This window comes from Macaca thibetana, chromosome 10 (assembly GCF_024542745.1).
Source record: "Macaca thibetana thibetana isolate TM-01 chromosome 10, ASM2454274v1, whole genome shotgun sequence".
Lineage (NCBI taxonomy): Eukaryota > Metazoa > Chordata > Mammalia > Primates > Cercopithecidae > Macaca > Macaca thibetana.
The window spans coordinates 535179-553664 of record NC_065587.1 but is presented as its reverse complement, the minus strand read 5'-3'; the positions used below and the strand labels follow the sequence as shown (position 1 = coordinate 553664).

Genomic DNA, 18486 nt, shown 5'->3' with positions numbered 1-18486 from the left:
AAAGTGAGACCCGGGCCGCGGCGCACTTCCGGCCTGAGTCCCGCACCGCGGTTGAGAGATCGAGGCCAGCGTGTTCAGTAAAGGAGGCAGAACCAGGGTTTCGTTTGACCCATGTTTACTAACGGCGCAAGGGCGGGGAGGGAAGGGCAGCGGGGCGCAGGGGCCGGAACGGGACCGAGGGTGGGTTGCATGGGCTCGGATGGGACGGGCCAGGGCGCGATGGGTGGGGCGGGGCGAGGCGAAGTGAGGGGTGGAGCAGGGGAAGCACGGGTGGGAGGGGGCGGGGTTCCGTGCCCCGGAGTCGTGGGAGCTGCGGGCTTGGGGTCCGGATCGCGGCAGCGAGGCGCTGGCGTGCGGTGTCATTTCTGCGGCGTAAATGCACCCACCTTGGCCGATTTCAAACCACCAGGTGAGGACGGCACTACAGGAGGAGGAGCCGGGAGGAGGCGCGCAGCTGGCCTCCTGCACTGGAGCTGGTTCTCAGCACTCACTTGCCCTGCCCTCCCCACCGACCTCTGCGGCAGAGCCGGGCCCCAGGGCAGAGCCATGCCTCCGCAATCAGCCTCACCTGCAGCATCTTCCACTGAGGCTCCAGCTGCCCTCTCAGGTACATCAGAGCCTGGACGTCCTCCGGGGAGGCCACAGAGGAAGGGCCTAGGCTAGGAGGTGCCTCTCCACGCAGCACCCGGGCCAGGATCCCTGCTAGCTGGGGTGTGGAGTCCTGGGCCAGGGGCGAAGACGGAAGCAGTCATTGGTCCTTCCCCTCATCCCACCCCACAGCACCTCCACCCTGCCCAGCTTACCTCCTCCAGGAGGGCCAGGACTCGGCCCCCTGCCAGCCCCCGAAGCATGGCAGCCAGGAGTGCAGCGTGGGGGCCCTGCAGGCCATGGCCAGGCCCTAGCGCCACTAGCACCAGGTCAGGCTGGAAGCCATAGGCCAGGGGCAGTACCAAGCCCAAGATGCAGCTCAGGAAGCCACCAGTCATCTGTGGGGACAGCAGAGCCCAGCTCCTCATCTACAGACACCTGCTGGCTCTGGCCCCCCAACCTCTCAATCTCAGGACCCCTGGAGCAGGAGCAGGGAGACAGGAAGGACCAGAGGCCTGCTATCATGACATGCCAGCAAGCAGCAGCGGCACACATCCATGGGCTCCCCAGCACCTGCCTTGCTGCGTGGCGTGGTCACTCACCACTGGCAGTGGCGTGGCGACATGGAACATGGATAGGGCGGCTGCCTCCTTGCCCCCGATGTTCAGCCACAGAGTCCTCCTTCCAGGACACATGTGCATAAGTGTAAGGCCCTGCTCACCCTCCTGAGCCCAGACCACAGAGGCAGAGGTGGAAGAGCATTCACAGGGCCATGGGCAGGGGTGCTGTGACTGCTGAGCCTCTGTGCTGGAGACCCACCTGGCATTGCCTGTAGCAGCCCTTCTCCCAAACCCCAGCTGAGGAAGGCTCCATTCAGTACCAAGTGCCCCACCCACCCGTCACCCTGGGGCCCAGGCACACATCCGTCGCATGCCCATTCACATCCATGGCTGGACAGATGCAAGACGTGAGAGTCCTACCCATCATGGGCGAGGTCTGGAGGCCGGTCCAGCTGTCCCAGGGCCACACACAGCAGCCTGGAGGAAGAGCTGGCCTCAGGACAGGTGTTCCTGTTGTCCAGAGTCCATTCCCAGAGCTCTCTCTGCTTGGCCAGCCAGGATAGGGGTGCCCACAGGTCCTGCCCTCAGAGGCTCCGGATGGTCAAGTGAGGCTTACCTCTGGGCTCCGTGGGACAGGCCTCTCTGAATAGCCACATCCAGGGTGGCTGCTGCAGCAGAGGCTGGAGTGGCTGCGATGCCACTGTTCACCTGTGGGATGAATAAACAGTGGAGGACGAGGCAGCAGCCAACTCCCGAGCCAGGTAAACAGATCCACGGTTCCCTGCATTTGTTGTATCTCTGTGGCTACTGCCAGCCACACTTCTTACACTCAGGTCAATTACTCTGCTTCTGTAAATAAGATGCTTACGTCTGTAATTTTTTTTCTTTCTTTCTTTTTTTTTTTTTTTTTGAGAGACAGGGACTTGTTCTGTACCCAGGCTGGCGTGCAGTGGCGCAATTATAGCTCACCGCAGTCTCAAACTACTGGGCTTAAGTGATCCTCCTGCCTCAGCCTCCTAAGTAACTGAACTACAGGCACACGCCACCACACTTGGCTGACTTTTATTTTTTGTGGAGACAGGGTCTCTGTATGTTCTCTAGGCTGGTCTTGAACTCCTGAGCTCAAACATTCCTCCCACCTTGGCCCCCCAAACTGCTGTTATTACAGGCATGAGCCATTGCACCCTGCCTAAATGTATACTTTAAATCACCCCCTTCACCTCTCTGCCAAAGAGCCTTTAACTGAAGAAGCTGAGGTCAGAGGTCAGACACGCTGGTGATCCCCATCCCTGGGGCTGTTCTGAGAACCGTTCTTGGCACAAGGCAACGTTCACATCCATGTGGTTCTGCACCACCCAGCCCTCCTCTGGACAGGCCACATCTCGTTGGCAGGTCCTGGTCCCTGCCCCTAGGTCCACAGCACCCCCAACCCCTCACAGGTGCTCCCACCTGCCCATCCAGCATCCCATCTAAGAGGTACAGGAGCTTCCCAAGTGCAGTGAGGGCCTCCTCCCGGGCCAGGGACTCGTGTGGCCTGTGGTGGACAGACCAGAGGGACACACAGACACGTAGTGACTACACGTCAGGCACACACACGCACAGGTGTAGATGCGGCCCCATCCTCCCCAGGCCAGCCCTGCCCACCTGGCCCAGGCTTCTGTCTCCTCCCTCAGGGCTGACCCTTCCTGTTGGATGACATCAGGGGGCAGGACCAGTGTGATATCTGGCGCTGTCAGGGCAACAGTGGTGCGGACAGAGGGTGCAGGGCAGAGGCACAGCTGGTCCAGGAGGGAGCTCGGTGCAGGTGCAGGTGCAGCTGCCTTACACATGGGACCCCCAGGCAGCAGAGGTGGAGGCCTCCCCTCTGGGGAGTGGGTGCTGGGGCTCGTCGGCACAGGGGTCACATCTAGGGACAGTTCAGAGTCATAGCCACTGCACGGAGCCTGAGGTGGGATCCTGCAGCCTAGCACCTGGCCACACTGACCTTGCAGCTGCAGGCTCTTCCAGTACGGGGCTTGGGCAGCACGGGCACTCTGGATGGACTCCAGGGCACTGTGGGGGAGACACAACAGTGGTGACGCCTGGCCTCACACCCCAGCCCCACCTGCCCTCCCTCCCCTCGAACCTCTGACATGGCACCATGAGCCCTGACAGGGGTGGAGCCGGGTCGCCCAGCAGCGTCTGTACTGTCATGCACACTGACTCAGCCAGTGACTCCAGGTGGTAGCCGCCCTGGGAGGAGGGTGGAGACATGATTGGGGCAGAGATAGCACTGGGATGGGGTGTCACCAGGACGGCCCTTGCCTGGCTCTATCCCAGGCAGGATGCCCCTCCCAAGTACCACGCGGGCACCTGGCTCCCATGCTCCTGACCCCCAGACCTCTGGCCCAGGAACCCTCCCTATGTGCCCTCCCCAGTCACCTCCAGCATGGCGCAGACCCGGCCGCCGGCCAGCACCTGCAGCAGATGTGTGAGGTGGGCGAAGCACTCTGGCGTGGCCTGCATTTGCCCCTGGAACCAAAGCCATGTGTGATGGGGGACCTGGGCTCCAGGACCCTAGAAGCCCTCCCTGGCCAGGCAAGGCCCTCACCTCAGGGTCCCCGATGGCTGAGTCAAATCCTGCTGAGACCAGCACCAGCTCAGGGTCAAACTACAGGTCAGGCAGGGGTGGGGAGAGTTGAGAAAGGGGCTGGAGCCCAGGTGAGGGCAAGCCAGGCCCATCCCATCCCCTCCTGAGCACTCTTCCCTGCCAGGCAGCAGTGGGGCAGCTCATAACCCTCCTCCTGCCCTCACCGTGGCGCTCCAGGCACCAAGTTCCCTCCCACCCGGCTGCCCTGGGGGAATCCTCCGTGCAGTCACCTCAAAGGCCAGTGGGAGCAGCAGGTGCAGGAAGGCAGCCACGTAGTCAGCGTTTCCCATCCCGACCTGGCAGGACATCCCAGGCTACATCCTGAACTGTGGGGCAGGGGAGGGGGCTGGGGGGAGGGGGCTGGGTGGGGGCCTGGGGCTTGAGGGTAGGCACCTGGTTCCAGGGCAGGTTGACAGTGAAGCCGAGGCCCTGTCCCCGCCCCACTGCGTCTGCATCTGACTCTCGAAGGAAAGGCCAGAAACGCCCATGCTCATAGCGGTGCCAGGAGAAGTAAAGGACGCTGCCAACGGCCAGCCAGGGCCAGAGATCAGAGGTCAGGATCCTCAACAGCTCTACAGCTGCCCGTAGAACCCTGACCCGAGCACGTCTGTATCTTGCCCTTGGATTTTCCCAGGCCAGGCTGGGGTTGCAGGAAAGGGTGCTGTCTGCACCCTTGCTCACCTGGGGTCATCCTCAAAGAGATACTGGATCCCCTGGCCATGGTGCACATCCCAGTCCACGATGAGGATCCTGGGCACAGACAGCGCTGCTGGCTGAGGGGCAGGGCCTCCCACCTCCAGGAGCCCGGCCAGGGATGGGAAAATGCTGGCTGGGTTCTCTCACCACCTGTGCCGCCCCTTGCTGTGTGGCCTGGGCCCACACCCTGCAGCCAGCCTGGCACACACCTGTGTAGCCCGTGCTTCTGCTTGGCATGTGCAGCTGCTATGGCCACGTTGTTGAACACGCAGAACCCGTTGGCAGCTGCCCTCTGGCTGTGGTGCCCGGGGGGCCTATGGCGTGAGAGGAGGATTTGGGTTGTGTCAGGGTTGCCCTGGCCCCTCACAGGGCCACCCACAGAGGAGCAGCCAGGGGAAGCAGCAGCTCTCACCTCACCAGAGCAAGCCCGTTTTGCACAGCTCCCGTGAGCACAGCATCCACCAGCTGCAGTCCAGCCCCTGCGGCCAGGCGTGCACAGTGAAAGGTACTCTGTGGGCGCAGGGGCACAGATGAGCCCCCCCGCCTTCCCTGCTGCCCTTTGCAGGCCATGCCCACACTTGTGTCAGGCTGCAAGGCACCAGCCGCTGGGCACAACAGGCCAGTCCCAGGCTCTGGCAGTGCCAGCAGGCAGGTGTGCTGGACAATGTCACGTGCACGGACCAGGGGACGCTGGCTGGGATCGGCAGCCATGACTGTGAACGTGCAGAGGCGCGTGCATGTGTCTGCACAGGTGAGTGTGTCCGGGGACACGCACCGGGTGGAAGTAGATGGCGTCGAACTGTCCGGACAGCGCTTGCAGCTCCTCCTCGCCTAGGACCTGGGTCTTCCTGACCAGGGACACATACTCTGGGCTGCATGCAGATGGGCAGGCAGGAGAGGCACGGTCACCAGCAGGAGCAGGGGGCTGGGAGGGGGGAGCTGGGATTTGTGGTGGGAGTGGCCACCCTGTCACTTCCTCAAGCCTGTGAGCCCACCCAAGGTGCATAGGGAGAGGATCTGTCTTCAAGGCTGGCAGGCCCAGGTTCCCAGGTTTCTAGATGGGTTGCCTGCCCCCATATCATGGGGGGGCTTCCCCCGTCCTGACCTGTGCACCAGGCCCAGCTCCTCTTTCGAGGCCTCGCGGGCTGACAACCGCAGACACCTCTGTTCCAGGCCGCGCTGCCGCAGGCGGTCCAGGGCTGCGGTCAGGCGCTCAGGGCGCTCAATCTCGCACTCGGGGCTGGGGCAGACGAAGAGCTCAGTCCAGAGGTCCCTCCCCGCACCCCACCTCGGCCAGGTCCCACTTACTCGTCCCAGAGCAGCCGGGTGGCCGTCATGTCCTCATGGTACACAAGCGCGGTCCCCATGGCTGCGCCGTGGTCACCCTGGGTCCCCAAACGCCCTCGCCAGCGGTGCCTGCCACTGCCAGTCCCCACCTTCGGCCGGGAGCAGCCGGAGGCCTGGGACCTGCCTGGGGCGCAGGCGGGCGGCGGGCACCGGCCTGGGCGGGAGCGCACAGAACTAGGCAGGCTCCGGGATCCCAGGCGTGCAGAAGGCGCCGAGCGAGGCTGCAGTCGAAGGGGGAGGCTCCCCGCGCACGGCTTCCGGCTTCCTCGCCTCGGACCCGGGTCCCGCCCCGCGCCCTGCTCCCGCTTGCTATCGCGAGCCCCGCCCCGGAGCGAGGAACCAGCAGGCGCGGAAGCCTCAGCGCCCGGAGCCGCCAGCCCTCCGAGCTGCGCTGCTGCTCCGCCTCCCCCTCGGCCCCGCCCCGATCCCCTCCTAGAGGGGCGGGGTCCCCAGGCCCTGCGCTGGCGGTCGCCGCAGCCCCACCCGAACGCCTGTGGCTGAGCCTGCCCAGGCGAGCCCCGTTCTGCTCCAGCTCCCGGGTCAGGGTCCAGCGCAGCCCCAAGGCCACCCGGCCCGAGCGCAGGAAGAGCCGGGGTGAAGGGCGAGCGGGGCGAGGGGTCCGCAGGCAAAGGCCACGAGGCGGGAGAAGCCCGCGGGGAGGCGGGTGGCGCTGCGGCCGGCTCAGGGCGGTAGTCGTGGTTGCATCCAGGCACAGCACCGCCCTGGAGGTTTAAGGAGGGCGAGTCCGGTTCTGGCTCCGAGAAGATCCCTGGCCTAAGAGCAGAGTCAAGGTCGGTGGAGGCGGGGACACTGGACCGGAGTTGCGGTAGCGTGGCGGGGAACAGAGGAAGTGAGGAAGGCAGGAGGCGCGGGCACAGCCACGGAGCAAGGTGCCCCAAGAGGAGACCGGAGCCGCCCTGGAGCCCAGGGGCCACCCTGTCCCCGCCGGAGCTCACGTTTAGTTGGGTCAGTTTTGGGGCCCCCAGTCCTCATGCCACCTATGGCAGGAAGCTGGGCCCCGTGTGGACAGCAGCCATGACACAAGTCAGCGCGGCTCCCGAGCCGATGGGGATCACGTCCCCCATGCCCGGATGCCCTGGAGAGGCATGAGGGTCGCTGGCAGAGAAGGCATCTGTCGTGGCAGCTCATCAAGTCCAATTTGGCTGGGCCAGCTGTGGAAGTGTCCACCGAGGAGGACGCCTGGCCTGCCCTGCCCTCACTGGTCTCTCTACTGTAACCCCCTGCCCTGGGACAGGTTTGGAGGTGCCTGTGGCCTGTGGTCCAGCCGCCACCCTTGGAAACACCGAGTGGCCTGCAGAGGGCGGCCTGGGCATGAAGATACCACTGGAGCACGGTAGTAGGTAGGGACTAGAGGTTTGATCAAAAACAAAACCCAGCTCTCTGTGCTCACCACTCTACCACAGGGGCCAGAGGGGTCTCAAGGTGTTCAGTGTGCCCCCTCCCCCCAGGGACCTGCTGGCCTTGGAGGGTGCAGAGAGCTAGGGTAGATCCTAACATTTCTCCCCATCAGGCCCTGCCCCTGGGTCTGGCTTCAGGATCCACACACAGTGGCTTAGACTCTAAGCCATTAGCAGAAGGTCACCCTGTAAAAGGGGAGGGGGCCAAGCCCTAATGTGGGGGTTCGAAGCTCACTGGCACAGGTCTGGGGAAGTGGGCACCAGCTTTGTGGCCTGGGAGAGATGGGATGCTCAGGCCCCCCAGCTGGCTCTGAGGGTCTGAGCTATCAGGCCAGCCTCCTCTGCATGCAGGCCAAGGGCTTGGAGGCCTTAAGACAGGTCGCAGCATGAGGACGCACAGCCAGAGCAGGGAGCTACAAAAGGGTCTATTTCATTCCAGCCACGTGGGCGCCACACAGCTGATTTACATTCCAGGCAGGGGTGCAGGAAGGTCCACTGACGTCGCCCAGGAGAAGGGATGTCCCTGAGTTGGTGCCCTGCGCCCACCCTCTGTTCTTCCTCCGCATGGCCCAGAGCAGGCAGGGCTCAGAGGCCAGGGCCTGACCTGGAGCCCCACCAGCTCCGAGGTTTCTGAGGGCACCGGGCAAGGGGGCCCCGGCTCCAGGCATCAGAGGCCATCCCCAGGTCGGCCAGAGGTCCTGTCCAGAAAGTTCAGGTGCTCCTCCAGGATGGGCACCCGAGAGCAGAGGCAGGGGCATGGGGAGGAGGGTCCATGGAACCCAGGGGTCTGCTCCGACGGATGCCTTGGGATGCAAGCCCCAGCCAAGGTCAAGGTGGCAACGAGGGTCCCCTCTCAGGTGGAAGGTGAAGGTGGTCCTCACTACCACTCTGGAGCTCAGAGATCTTCACAGAGCCGTCTCCTTGGAGACCCTGGCTCCCAGCTGCCGGGGAGGCTTGAAGCTGAGCACCTCTTTGTAAGTAACACCTGGCGGGGGCGGGGGGCACAACAGAAACCAGGGTCAGCCTTTGCCTTCCATCCTGGGGTGTCACTCACAGACACGCCTGGCGGTGCCTCGTGGGGCCCTTCTCTAATCCTAATGTGGTCCAAACTACTGAGAGAAGGTTTGTGTGAAGAGGCCATTGCTCTAGATCCGGATTTTCCAGGGAAAGGGGAGGTGGCCAGGGCTTAGCCACGTGTCCACCACGGTCTGTCCTAAGAGCTGAGGCCCCAGCTACAGTTGTGTGGGTGGGGACTACAGAGAGGATCCTATGGCCCATGGTTTTCAAGTTATCTTTTTAGCAGGAGAAACCTTTAATCAAAGCCAAACTCATAAGCACACAACTAAGCACACACAGCGAAGGGTGGAGGCCCTGCTGCAGGCACCCAGGGACCCGTGGCCCTAAGGAGCACAGGTGAAGAATCTCAGTCCATCCAGCCCCACCCAGCCAGTGTGGAGGACCAAGGCCCTGCGCCCAAGGCAGAGCCAGGACAGGGCCTGAAACACGGCACTGCTCCCAGTGTCCACCTGCTGTCCCCGGGCACCCCCACCACAGGTTGGTCATGCAGCCATGAAGAAGACACAGCCTGCCATTCTGGAGCAAAAATGAAGCCAGGTCCAGCATAGCCTCAGGCCACAGCATAGCTGTGGGAGCTGGGGAGGCTTCCCTGAGTTCAGCCTGAGGCTGCACAGGCCTTGGCCACCCCTCCAAGATGAGGGGATAGCCCCTGGTATAGGGGATGATGGACCCTAGTAGTTAGGGTTGGGGTGTGGACTGCTCAGGGGGGCTGGGGGAGACAGGTGAGGCCCTGGGGACTATCTTGGGTATATAAGACATACATGTCTTGTCCAGATGGGAAGGATCCTAAAATGGACCAAAGAGAGGGCCGGGCGCGGTGGCTCACGCCTATAATCCCAGCACTTTGAGAGGCCGAGGTGGGCGGATCATGGGGTCAGGAGATCAAGACCATCCTGGCTAACACGGTGAAACCCTATTTCTACTAAAATTACAAAAAGTTAGCCGAGCGTGGTGGCGGGCACCTGTAGTCCCAGCTACTCGGGAGGCTAAGGCAGGAGAATGGCGTGAACCCGGGAGGCGGAGCTTGCAATGAGCCAAGATCACGCCACCACACTCCAGCCTGAGCAACAGAGCGAGACTGTCTCAAAAAAAAAAAAAAAAAAAAAAAAAAAAAAACACCTGGGGCAAGGAGAGGCAAGGACAGATTCACGAGATGTGAGGAGAGAGGCCTTAGGGACAAATGGACATGGTGAGGGTGGCACGGTGGCCCGGGTCTCTGGCCTGGACATGGCGGAAGGGCAGCAGGTCTGGGGCCAGGAGGGGCTCAGTGGGCCCTGCTGCCCTGACTCACAGCTGCCCTTCACCGTTCCCGGCTCCTTCTGTGCCAGCCTCTGTGCTGAGCCTGCCAGGAACACCCTCCTTTCATCTTTCAGCTCCAGCCAGAGGCCATTTCCACCAGGCCACGCGGCCCCATGCTGCCCTCTGACCTCCCATTCTCCTCACCTGACCTGCATCCCAGGGACGGGGATTTAGGACTCTGAGCCTGGCCACCTGCATAGGGCCCACAGGGTCCACACAGGCCCTGCCCGAAGCCTGCCACCCATGGGTCCACACAGGCCCTGCCCAGAGCCCCCCCACTCACAGGTCCACACAGGCCCTGCCCAGAGCCCCCAACTCGGGTCCACACAGGCCCTGCCCAGAGCCCCCAGCTCACGCTTCCATTCATCCAGCGTGCGGTCCACGTCATCAAAGGAGTCGTCATACTTCTGGACCTGGGGCTCATCTTCCGTGTCGTGCAGGGACTCGAAGTAGGGATGGGCCAGTGCCTCGGCTGCCGTCACCCGCTGCTCCGCATCCAGCACCAGCATCTTCTCCAGGAGGTTCACAGCTGCGGGGGAAGGTGCGTCAGGCCAGACTGCGGGAGGCCCCACACTCCAGCACCTGGTGGCCCCCACACTAGCCAGCCCTACCCAGAGGGCTTGCATTGGTCAGGATGGAGGCAAAATCCTTCTTCTCCAACTCAGGGAGGCCCTTCATGTAGTTCTTGGCCTATGTGGAAAGAAAGGGTGAGGGGCCAACACCGAGGCCCGGGTCCGCCCCCACCCCCACCCAGCTCCCCACTCACCACTGACCTCATCACTCTGCAGCCGCTGCACAAACTCAGCTGGAGGCGTCCCTGTCACTTTCATGATCTCCTTCAGCTGGTCCAGGTCTGCACTGAGGTCAGGAGCACAGCTCGGGGGGCCAGAGATCAGGGCCCTCACTGCCCCCACCTGGGCAGGAGCCATCCCCAACCCCCAGAACCCCCCACCTGCGCAGGAGCCATCCCCACCCCCCCAGAACCCCCCATCTGGGCAGGAGCCATCCCCAACCCCAGAACCCTCCACCTGGGCAGGAGCCATCCCCAACCCCCAGAACCCCCCACCTGGGCAGGAGCCATCCCCACCCCCCCAGAACCCCCCACCTGGGCAGGAGCCATCCCCAACCCCCAGAACCCCCCACCTGCGCAGGAGCCATCCCCACCCCCCCAGAACCCCCCATCTGGGCAGGAGCCATCCCCACCCCCCCAGAACCCCCCATCCAGGAGCCACCCCCCCCCCCCCAGAACCCCCCACCTGGGCAGGAGCCACCCCCCCCCAGAACCCCCCACCTGGGCAGGAGCCATCCCCACCCCCCCAAGGGGCAGGAGCCATCCCCACCCGCCCCTGGTGCTGCTGGAGGATACGGTCGCTGCCTTTGAACAGCGTCTTGCCTGTGATCATCTCCGCCATGATGCACCCCACAGACCAGATGTCCACTGAGATAAAAGCCATGGTCAGCCCCATGGGCAGGGGGACGGGATGAGATGGGGAGGGAGGAAACACAGACACAGCCCACCCACCCGGCTCCCACCCCAGCTCAACAGCCTCCCTGGGGAGCAGCCACCACAGGGCTCTCAGTGAAGAAGTAGAGAAGCAGATGGTGCAGCCCGAGAGGCCCAAATCTCTAGGCAGCTTCTCACCCGTCTGCGTGTAGCGCATCCAATTCAAGATGACCTCGGGTGCCCGGTACCACCGGGTCACCACATAGCCAGTCATCTCGCTGTCTGCCTGCCTGGCCAGGCCAAAGTCCAGGATCTGCGGGAAGAATCGGGGAGGTGGGTTCTAGGGGACTCCCAAGGAGCGGACAGGCCACCCATGGTCCAGGAGACCCCGGCGGGGTTGGACTCGAAGCCCCAAGCTGGGGCCTCCTGACAACCTTTGAGGACTTGAGGCCAAGCCCTCGGACCCCAAACTGTGCGAGCTCCTCCCTTTGGCCAGTGCACCGAGCCCAGCTGCCCTTGGGATGGAGCAGGGGCCCTGGGGCTCCCCTCTCCCTGCTGTCACCTGCTGCCCACCAAGGCCTCAGCCCTGTCCTGGACCAGGCAGGGGCCTGGGGGCGCCTCCCACCCTCACCCGCTGCAGGTATGGCATGTGGCATACCACTGCCTCCTGGGGCTCACCCACCCACCAGCTCCTCAGCCACTGCCCAGAGCCTGGGGCCTTGGCCCCCTGCCCAGGCCTGACAGGTGGATTGGTGGGCAGATCCGGAGGGGCCCCTGCCAGGTGGCACACACCTTCAGCTCACAGTCTTCGTTCACAGCCAGGTTGCCAGGCTTCAGGTCCTGGGGACAGAGGAAAGGTGGCCACTGTGCCCCACCCTCCCGAGCATGGACACAGCCAAGAGCCTGGGTGGCACCTAAAGATGGGGCCACCAGACCTGGCCCCCTTGCTCCCTGCAGCCCTTCAAGGACAGACCCAGGTACCTGGGCATCCAGGCAGGCTCCCACCAGGGGCTGTGCCTGAGGTGTGGCTCAGCACCCCCAGACCCCGTCAGCCCCCCCAGACCCTGTCAGACCCTCACAGGTAGGACGTGGAGGCGGGGGATTGCGCTGGGGGAGGGCTGATGGGTGGCTCCTCCACCAGGACTCACTCTGTGGATGATGCCGGCAGCATGGATATACTGCGGGGACAGAAGATTCGGCAGGTTTCAGCGTACCAGGGCCTCAGAGCCACAGGGCCCTCCTCTGCCCAGCCCCGAGGCCCTGCCTGCCTCCCTGCAGCCTCCCCTGGGGCCATACCCTCAGCCCCTTCAGCATCTGGTACACGAGGAACTGGATCCGGTCCTCGCCCAGCTTCTCATGTTTCATAAGCTTGCCCAGGTCGGTGCCCATGAATGGCATCACCAGGTAACTGTGGGAGGGGCCGGAGCACCATCAGTGGGCAGAGCCAGCCTCTGCATCCCAGAGGCCTACCCAGCAGGCCCAGGCTCAGACCCATCCGGGATCCAGCAGGTGCCCCCGGGAAGGTTACCCTGCAGCACCCGTCTCCACTAGCCTCGGCATCCTCACAACCCCACCTTGCAGTGCCAGGCTCCATCCTGCCCCAACTGTCACTGCCAGCAACGCTCACACCTCCCTTCCACTCTGAGGACTGTCAGACAGGCAGGAGGCTGCCCTTTGGGGTTTTTGTTTTTGTTTTTTTTGAGACGGAGTCTCGCTCTGTCCCCCAGGCTGGAGTGCAGTGGCCGGATCTCAGCTCACTGCAAGCTCCGCCTCCCGAGTTCATGCCATTCTCCTGCCTCAGCCTCAGCCTGGGACTACAGGCGCCGCCACCTCGCCCGGCTAGTTTTTTGTATTTTTTAGTAGAGATGGGGTTTCACCATGTTAGCCAGGATGGTCTCGATCTCCTGACCTCGTGATCCGCCCGTCTCGGCCTCCCAAAGTGCTGGGATTACAGGCTTGAGCCACCGCCCCGGCCTCCCTTTGGGGTTTTTGAACCCTCTGCTAAAGTGCCCTGCGTGCCAGGCTGGGGCTGAGGCTGCAGGGCTCGAGTCTTCACAGGCAGGGGAGGGAGGCAGTCAGGTTTCAACCTCGGAACTTTGTGCCAGAGATGAGGGAGGTGCCTGGGGGCGATGGGGGCAAGGCAAGGCATCTGGGTCAGAGGGGCTGGCTGAGCCGGTGGAGACGGACACAGGAGAATGGTATTTAGCACCTCCCCAGAGGCCACTGAGGCCAGCGTGGGTCCTTGACGTCTGCAAGTCAGGCGGGAGGCATCTGCTACCCTCTCCAGGCCTTCCTCAGCCTGGCCCTTCACTCTTGGCCGACAAGGTGTGAGTCCCGGGGTGGTCGGCTGCAGGGCAAGGGCAGGGTGGGTCCTCCCTACCGCTTCTCCCCCACCTGCTGGGAAAGGTCAGCAGCTCCAGTTACTGGCCACACACTTGGTGCCAGGGTCCCGAGCACGGGACCTTCCTGTTAACAAATGGTCAGGTCCAAGGTTCACACCTCTGGTGCCGGAGAGCCCAGGTGCCAGGCGTGAAGGGAGGCAGCAGCCCCAGCTCTGCCCAGCTGTGGGTCCCAGGACCATGTGGGGGAGGGTGTGGGGCAGAGTAGTATGGGGGGGCTTGGCAGTGTGCATCCCCCACTCAGGCTACAGGAAGAGAACCCCATGCCAACCTGGAACCTGAAGCCAGTGCCCAGAGCTGCCCACCACCCCTTGTGCCCAGCAGCCAGCCCAGGTCGGCACTCACAAGTCTGTGAAGTCATCCAGGGTCTCATCAGGAGTGAACACATCCAGCAGCCCAATCACCTGGGGGGCCAGGTAGGGTTGAGAGTGCAGCGGAGGACACGGGCTGGGGCACCCCCCAAGAGTGGCACAGCCCTCTGGGCAGGAAACCCCCTCTGCAGCTGTCGTCATGCCCCACTGTCCAAAGGGCCTGGCTCTGCCCACTGGCAGCGTGGCCCAGCCCTGGCACACATACCCACAGACAGGTTATTTTTGGATGGTGACAGCCGGGATCTTCTGGGGGAAGGGCAACCCGGAGTCTGGGCTGGCTCTGAACCATCCAAAGGGCTCCTGCCACTTGCCCCTTTCTCCCCTCTTTTCCCCAACCAAGCAGACTGACACCCAGGGAAGGGATAGCGCTATGAGGAGAGGCCAGGCCTCTGCTGGTGAGGCCCAGGTGGACAGCACCATGACCCGCCAGACCTGGTCCCCACAGCACCCCTGGTTGGGGAGATGGACAGTGGACAGGTCATGTGATAACTGCCGCCTCAGCATTTTGGGGTGACAGGGTCCCAGGGAGGCCCGGAGAAGTTCTGCACAGCCAAGGATGGAGGGGCAGGTAGACATGTGGGCTGCGGGACACCCGGCAGAGGGCACATGCAGAGTGGCCAAGGCAAGAGGGAGAACACTTGGGAGAGTTTGAGGAACACAGGGAGGGAGGCCAGGTGGCCAAGGCCCAGGCCAGGGAGGGGCTGAGGAGAGGCCAGAGGGAGCCGGCAGGGCAGCACACACCAGGTGAAAGTTTGGCTTTGATCCCAAGAGAAAGGGAAGGATTTAAACGGGTGTGATGCTAAACGCGTCCTGCTGGCCGTGGTGTAGGGACTGGCCAGAGTGAAGCAAGAATGGACCTAAACTGGAAGGACAGCTCTGCCAGAGCCGTGGGCAAGAATGTGGAGGGAGGAGGAGAAGGAACAGAGGCCCGTCCAGGGAGGCCTGGGAGCAGTGGGGTCTGTGGACACGACAGCTGGAGGGTGCCCAAGAGAGCGCTTTGGCAGAAGATGGAAAGCAGGGTCCTGTGGGCTAGGGGCCATAGGACTTGGCTTGGCCTCTGTGGTGTGGGGGCTGGCCTGGAGAGGGAGGTGGCATGGGGATGGCAGGACTGGGGCCTGTGGCAGAGCCTCCTCCCCCGCTGAGCAAGGCATGTGGCCTCACAGAGCTTCAGTCTTCCAGGAAGATGGGGTTCCAGGGAAGGAGCCTCAGCTGCAGGCCGGGAGCCCAGGGGGTGGACCCCCAGGCACAGCAGGGACCCCAGGACAGCAGGGCGGTGGCTAAAGAAAAGCCCAGCGCGGTGGGTCACGGCTGCACTCCCAGCAATTTGGGAGGCGAAGGCAGGCGGATCACGAGGTCAGGAGTTCAAGACCAGCCTGGCCAACATAGTGAAACTCCGTCTCTACTAAAAATACAAAAAGTTAGCCGGGTGTGGTGGTGGGTGCCTAGAGTCACAGCTACTAGAGAGGCTGAGGCAGGAGAATTGTGTGAACCCAGGAGGTGGAGGTCGCAGATCGCGCCATTGCACTCCAGCCTGGGCGACAGAGGGAGACCCCATCTCAAAAAAGAGAAGCCCCAGTGGACGGGCGCGGTGTTTCAGGCCTGTAATCTCAGCACTTTGGGAGGCCGAGGCAGGCGGATCACTCGAGGTCAGGGGTTTGAGACCAGTCTGCCCAAAATAATGAAACACCGTCTCTACTAAAAATACAAAGCATTAGCCAGGCATGGTGGCATGGACCTGTAATCCCAGCTACTCAGGAGGCTGAGGCAGGAGAATCACTTGAACCCAGGAGGCAAAGGTTGTGGTGAGCCGAGATCATGCCATTGCACTCCAGCCTGGGCAACAAGAGCGAAACTCCATCTCAAAAGAAAAAAAAAAAAAGAAGAAAGAAAAGCCCCAGAGCGCTTGGCTGGATGGGGCAAGGCCCAAGCAGGTGAGTGAGTGGGTGGGTGGGGGCAGGGGGCCGAGGGGAAGGCTACAGTCCTGGGGCAAGGTCTTGGTGTGACGGGCGGGATGGGGCAGTGCAGTGGTGGCAAGGTGGGGGCAGGGCTGGGTGTGACGGGGGTGTCGAGGTGGGGGCAAGGTTGGTGTCCACCGCAAACAGATTTCACAGGGCCCGGGGTGGTGAGCTGGGGTCAGGGTGGGCTATGGGAAGCCTCAGAGAAAAGGACCCACCCAAGGGGCTGAGAGAGTGGCGGTGGCCAGGAACCAGGGGGCGGGTGGTTTGCTGGTGGACGCAGGGACTCATTCTCCCAGGGCACCGGTGGCTCGGATGACCCAGGAGGGTCCAGAGCATCTCACACTGGAGCTAAGGTCCGGGCGCCCAGACCACCTGCCTTCAGGCTGGGCCCAGACCAGGGGCAGGGCAGGAGTGACATGGGGGGCAGTGGACAAGTAAGACTGTGTCCAGAAACCAGAGGGCCCCTGGCAGAGAAGTCAGGCTCTTCGCAGCCAGCCACTCCGTGGGAGAGGCCCAGGGCAGCTGTGCATGGCATCTCACAGGCAGGACTGGAAAAGATGGGCCCCCACAACGAAAGGGAGGGTGTCTGTGAGATGACCACCACGCCCAGTGCCCCCCAAACAGCAGCTCCCTGAACCCTTCACTCACCCCCAGGGTTCACCATACTCCCTACGTTCTGGCGCCCCCCTCCTCCCCCTCCACCAGGTCGGAAGACTCGGGAGATGGACAGCAACAAAGTGGGCTCCACAGAGGGGCTGGAGAGGGGCCGGGATGGGAAAGAGAAGGTGCCCCTTCCAGGAAAATCCTCCTGCCGGGAGCATCCTCTCACCGCGGGCTTCCTGGCTGGGGGCAGGGTTTGGCGTGAGACCTGGAGGATCCCCTGGGCCTGGCCAAGTCGTGTCCCCTGACCAGGGCCTGGCTGAGACGCCAAGTCAAGGGGCTCTTTCCCGGGCCTGGCAGAGGAGGGGGAATGGCCCTTGGGGGAGTCGTCTCCTTGCTCTCCTTCTCCCCTGGGGGCCCACGGCCAGACCCCCGCCCCGCCCCACAGCAGGTTGCCTGGGGAAGGGGTTGCCGGGTGGAGGGACCCAGCCCAGCCGAACCGAGCCTAGGCCGGGGCGCCTTCCCGGAGCGGGGTCGCGCGACTCACGTTCTCGTGGCGCATGTGCTTGAGCAGGCGCAGCTCGCGGTAGGCGCGCTTGGCGAACAGCTCGGACTGGAAGGGCCGGTACAGCTTCTTGATGGCCACCTTAGCGCCGGTGCGGCTGTCCACGGCCGAGCTGCGGGGCGGACCGCTTAGCGGGAAGGCCGGGCACCCCGCGCAGGCCCCGCCCGCCTCGCCGGCCGCCCCGCCCGGCCCGCGCTCACCACACCGCGCCATAGGCGCCCGAGCCCACGGGCTGCAGGTCCCGGTACACGGCGCGCACCTCCCAGGCCGTCTTGGTCACCTCCTGGCGGTAAAAGCCACTGCGGGCAGGCGGCGGAGAGCTCATGGCAGGCCCGGGAGCCGCCCACCCCGCAGAGCCCGCGGGCGGTGCCCCAGGACCGGGGACCCAGGATCGGCGGGGCTTCCTCGGCGTGCGCCCCGGGCCGACTCCGCGCTGCTCGCCCGCCCGCCGCTGGGACGCTCCTGTTCCCGGCCCTTCCCTCGGGGATGCCCCAGGTGCCGACCCTGGCCCGACCCCGACCCAGGCAGCGCACGGCCCCTCCCCCGCCCGGGGACCAACCGGCCCGCGGGCGGCGCGCACGTGACGCCCTCGCCCGCCCTCCGGCCCCTCCGGAAACCCGAGGCGGCCGCCGCCGGGGGAGGGCCGGAGCCTGGAGGGAAGCGCAGGGGGAGGGGAGCGCCGCCCCGCAGCTTTGTCCCGACCTAGGGCCGGACGCGGCGCGGAGATACCCCTGTCAGCCTCTCCCCTTTGGCTGAACTGCCCCGCTCTGGGGGTGGAGCCGGGGGAGTGGGGAGCTCCTGCTGAGACCCTGGGCTCCAGTCCTGACTGCCCATGGTTCCAGGGCGCAGGGCCCATCCTTGACAGCCTGAGCGCTGACTTCTATCGGCAGTCCCAAGTTGGGCTGAGCCCTGTGTACCTAGAGTCAACTTCCCACGCCACCCCCAAGGATGCCCTACCTCTGCGCCTGATCCATCCATCCCCGAATGGGGGGTCCATCTGCACCTGTCTTGCCTGTATCCCTCTTTCTACACGGAGGGGTCTGTCTCCCAAAATCCTCAGGCTGCATCCCCAACCCCCACCCCTGTGGCCACTGACCCCGGGCCTCTCAGTCCCATAGGTCCCCGAGGGCCCTTTTGGACACCCAACTCCTCCCCCTGCTCCCCCCATCTGCGGGGTGACTGCTGCAAGTGTTGCAAGTGCTGGTGCCCCTGCCCGTCCCATCCCTGCCTGTCCTGTCCTGCAAAACCCAGGCTGAGGGTGGCTGCACTGTCTCCAGCAGGGATGGGGGCCTGCTGGGGCCCTCAGCCTGACCCCTCTGTGTGGGCGTTATCTTCCCATATGTCTGGCCCCATCCTAGACCAGATGCTCTGGTGGGCGAAGCCCCACCCTGACACCCCCTCCGCAGTCCAGAAACCTGGGTCTGAGGAGGGATGTGGGTGCACCCCGGGAGCCCACTGGGCTGGTGGGTAACAGGATCGCTAGGGCCCTCTGCCCCGCCCTCCGGCCATGAATCAGCAGCTCAGCCGCTCAAGGG

At 64.0% G+C, this 18486-nt stretch overlaps 2 protein-coding genes across 7 annotated transcripts; both read right to left on the bottom strand.

Moving 5' to 3' along the window:
* Positions 1 to 98: 98 nt before the first annotated feature.
* Positions 99 to 6186, bottom strand: HDAC10 (histone deacetylase 10). 4 transcript variants are annotated; one of them, XM_050745794.1, is made up of 20 exons: positions 5782 to 6186; positions 5579 to 5713; positions 5249 to 5345; positions 4886 to 4983; positions 4683 to 4787; positions 4459 to 4527; positions 4171 to 4297; positions 4008 to 4073; positions 3739 to 3798; positions 3570 to 3659; positions 3274 to 3380; positions 3133 to 3200; positions 2793 to 3054; positions 2598 to 2682; positions 1765 to 1856; positions 1569 to 1625; positions 1191 to 1269; positions 804 to 986; positions 569 to 721; positions 99 to 421 (listed from the first exon to the last, which is right to left on the bottom strand). In XM_050745794.1, the coding sequence occupies exons 1-20, from the start codon at positions 5838 to 5840 to the stop codon at positions 398 to 400; spliced, it is 2016 nt and encodes a 671-aa protein (XP_050601751.1). In that variant the 5' UTR covers positions 5841 to 6186; the 3' UTR covers positions 99 to 397. The 4 variants fall into 4 exon arrangements, with proteins under 4 accessions (XP_050601751.1, XP_050601752.1, XP_050601753.1 ...); XM_050745795.1 differs by lacking the exon at positions 5579 to 5713 and having other exon boundaries at positions 5782 to 6045; XM_050745796.1 differs by lacking the exons at positions 3274 to 3380; positions 4171 to 4297 and having other exon boundaries at positions 4008 to 4103; positions 5782 to 6045.
* Positions 6187 to 7645: 1459 nt separating this feature from the next.
* On the bottom strand, positions 7646 to 17580 carry MAPK12 (mitogen-activated protein kinase 12). 3 transcript variants are annotated; one of them, XM_050745788.1, is made up of 12 exons: positions 17152 to 17580; positions 16934 to 17063; positions 13803 to 13861; positions 12355 to 12466; positions 12138 to 12236; positions 11851 to 11898; positions 11257 to 11371; positions 10981 to 11052; positions 10388 to 10467; positions 10226 to 10304; positions 9970 to 10143; positions 7646 to 8223 (listed from the first exon to the last, which is right to left on the bottom strand). In XM_050745788.1, exons 1-12 carry the CDS (start codon positions 17274 to 17276, stop codon positions 8144 to 8146), a joined length of 1173 nt encoding a protein of 390 aa, XP_050601745.1. In that variant the 5' UTR covers positions 17277 to 17580; the 3' UTR covers positions 7646 to 8143. The 3 variants fall into 3 exon arrangements, with proteins under 3 accessions (XP_050601745.1, XP_050601746.1, XP_050601747.1); XM_050745789.1 differs by having other exon boundaries at positions 12207 to 12236; XM_050745790.1 differs by having other exon boundaries at positions 17211 to 17288.
* Between the last annotated feature and the right edge of the window lie 906 nt (positions 17581 to 18486).

Bases quoted from the DNA above. Each gene is read 5' to 3' on its own strand.
- HDAC10 (XM_050745794.1), bottom strand. From the start codon at position 5,840: ATGGGGACCGCGCTTGTGTACCATGAGGACATGACGGCCACCCGGCTG. The intron at 3,799-4,007 runs GTGACTGCACGG...CCTGACCTGTAG, and splicing joins TGCTCCCACTGGCCTTTGAG to TTTGACCCTGAGCTGGTGCT. The intron at 1,270-1,568 runs GTAGGACTCTCA...GTGTCCTGGAAG, and splicing joins CCAGACCTCGCCCATGATGG to GAGGACTCTGTGGCTGAACA.
- MAPK12 (XM_050745788.1), bottom strand. From the start codon at position 17,276: ATGAGCTCTCCGCCGCCTGCCCGCAGTGGCTTTTACCGCCAGGAGGTG. The intron at 11,053-11,256 runs GTGAGAAGCTGC...CTTTTATCTCAG, and splicing joins GATGCGCTACACGCAGACGG to TGGACATCTGGTCTGTGGGG. The intron at 8,224-9,969 runs GTGAGCTGGGGG...CGCCCCCGCCAG, and splicing joins CACGCTGGATGAATGGAAGC to GTGTTACTTACAAAGAGGTG.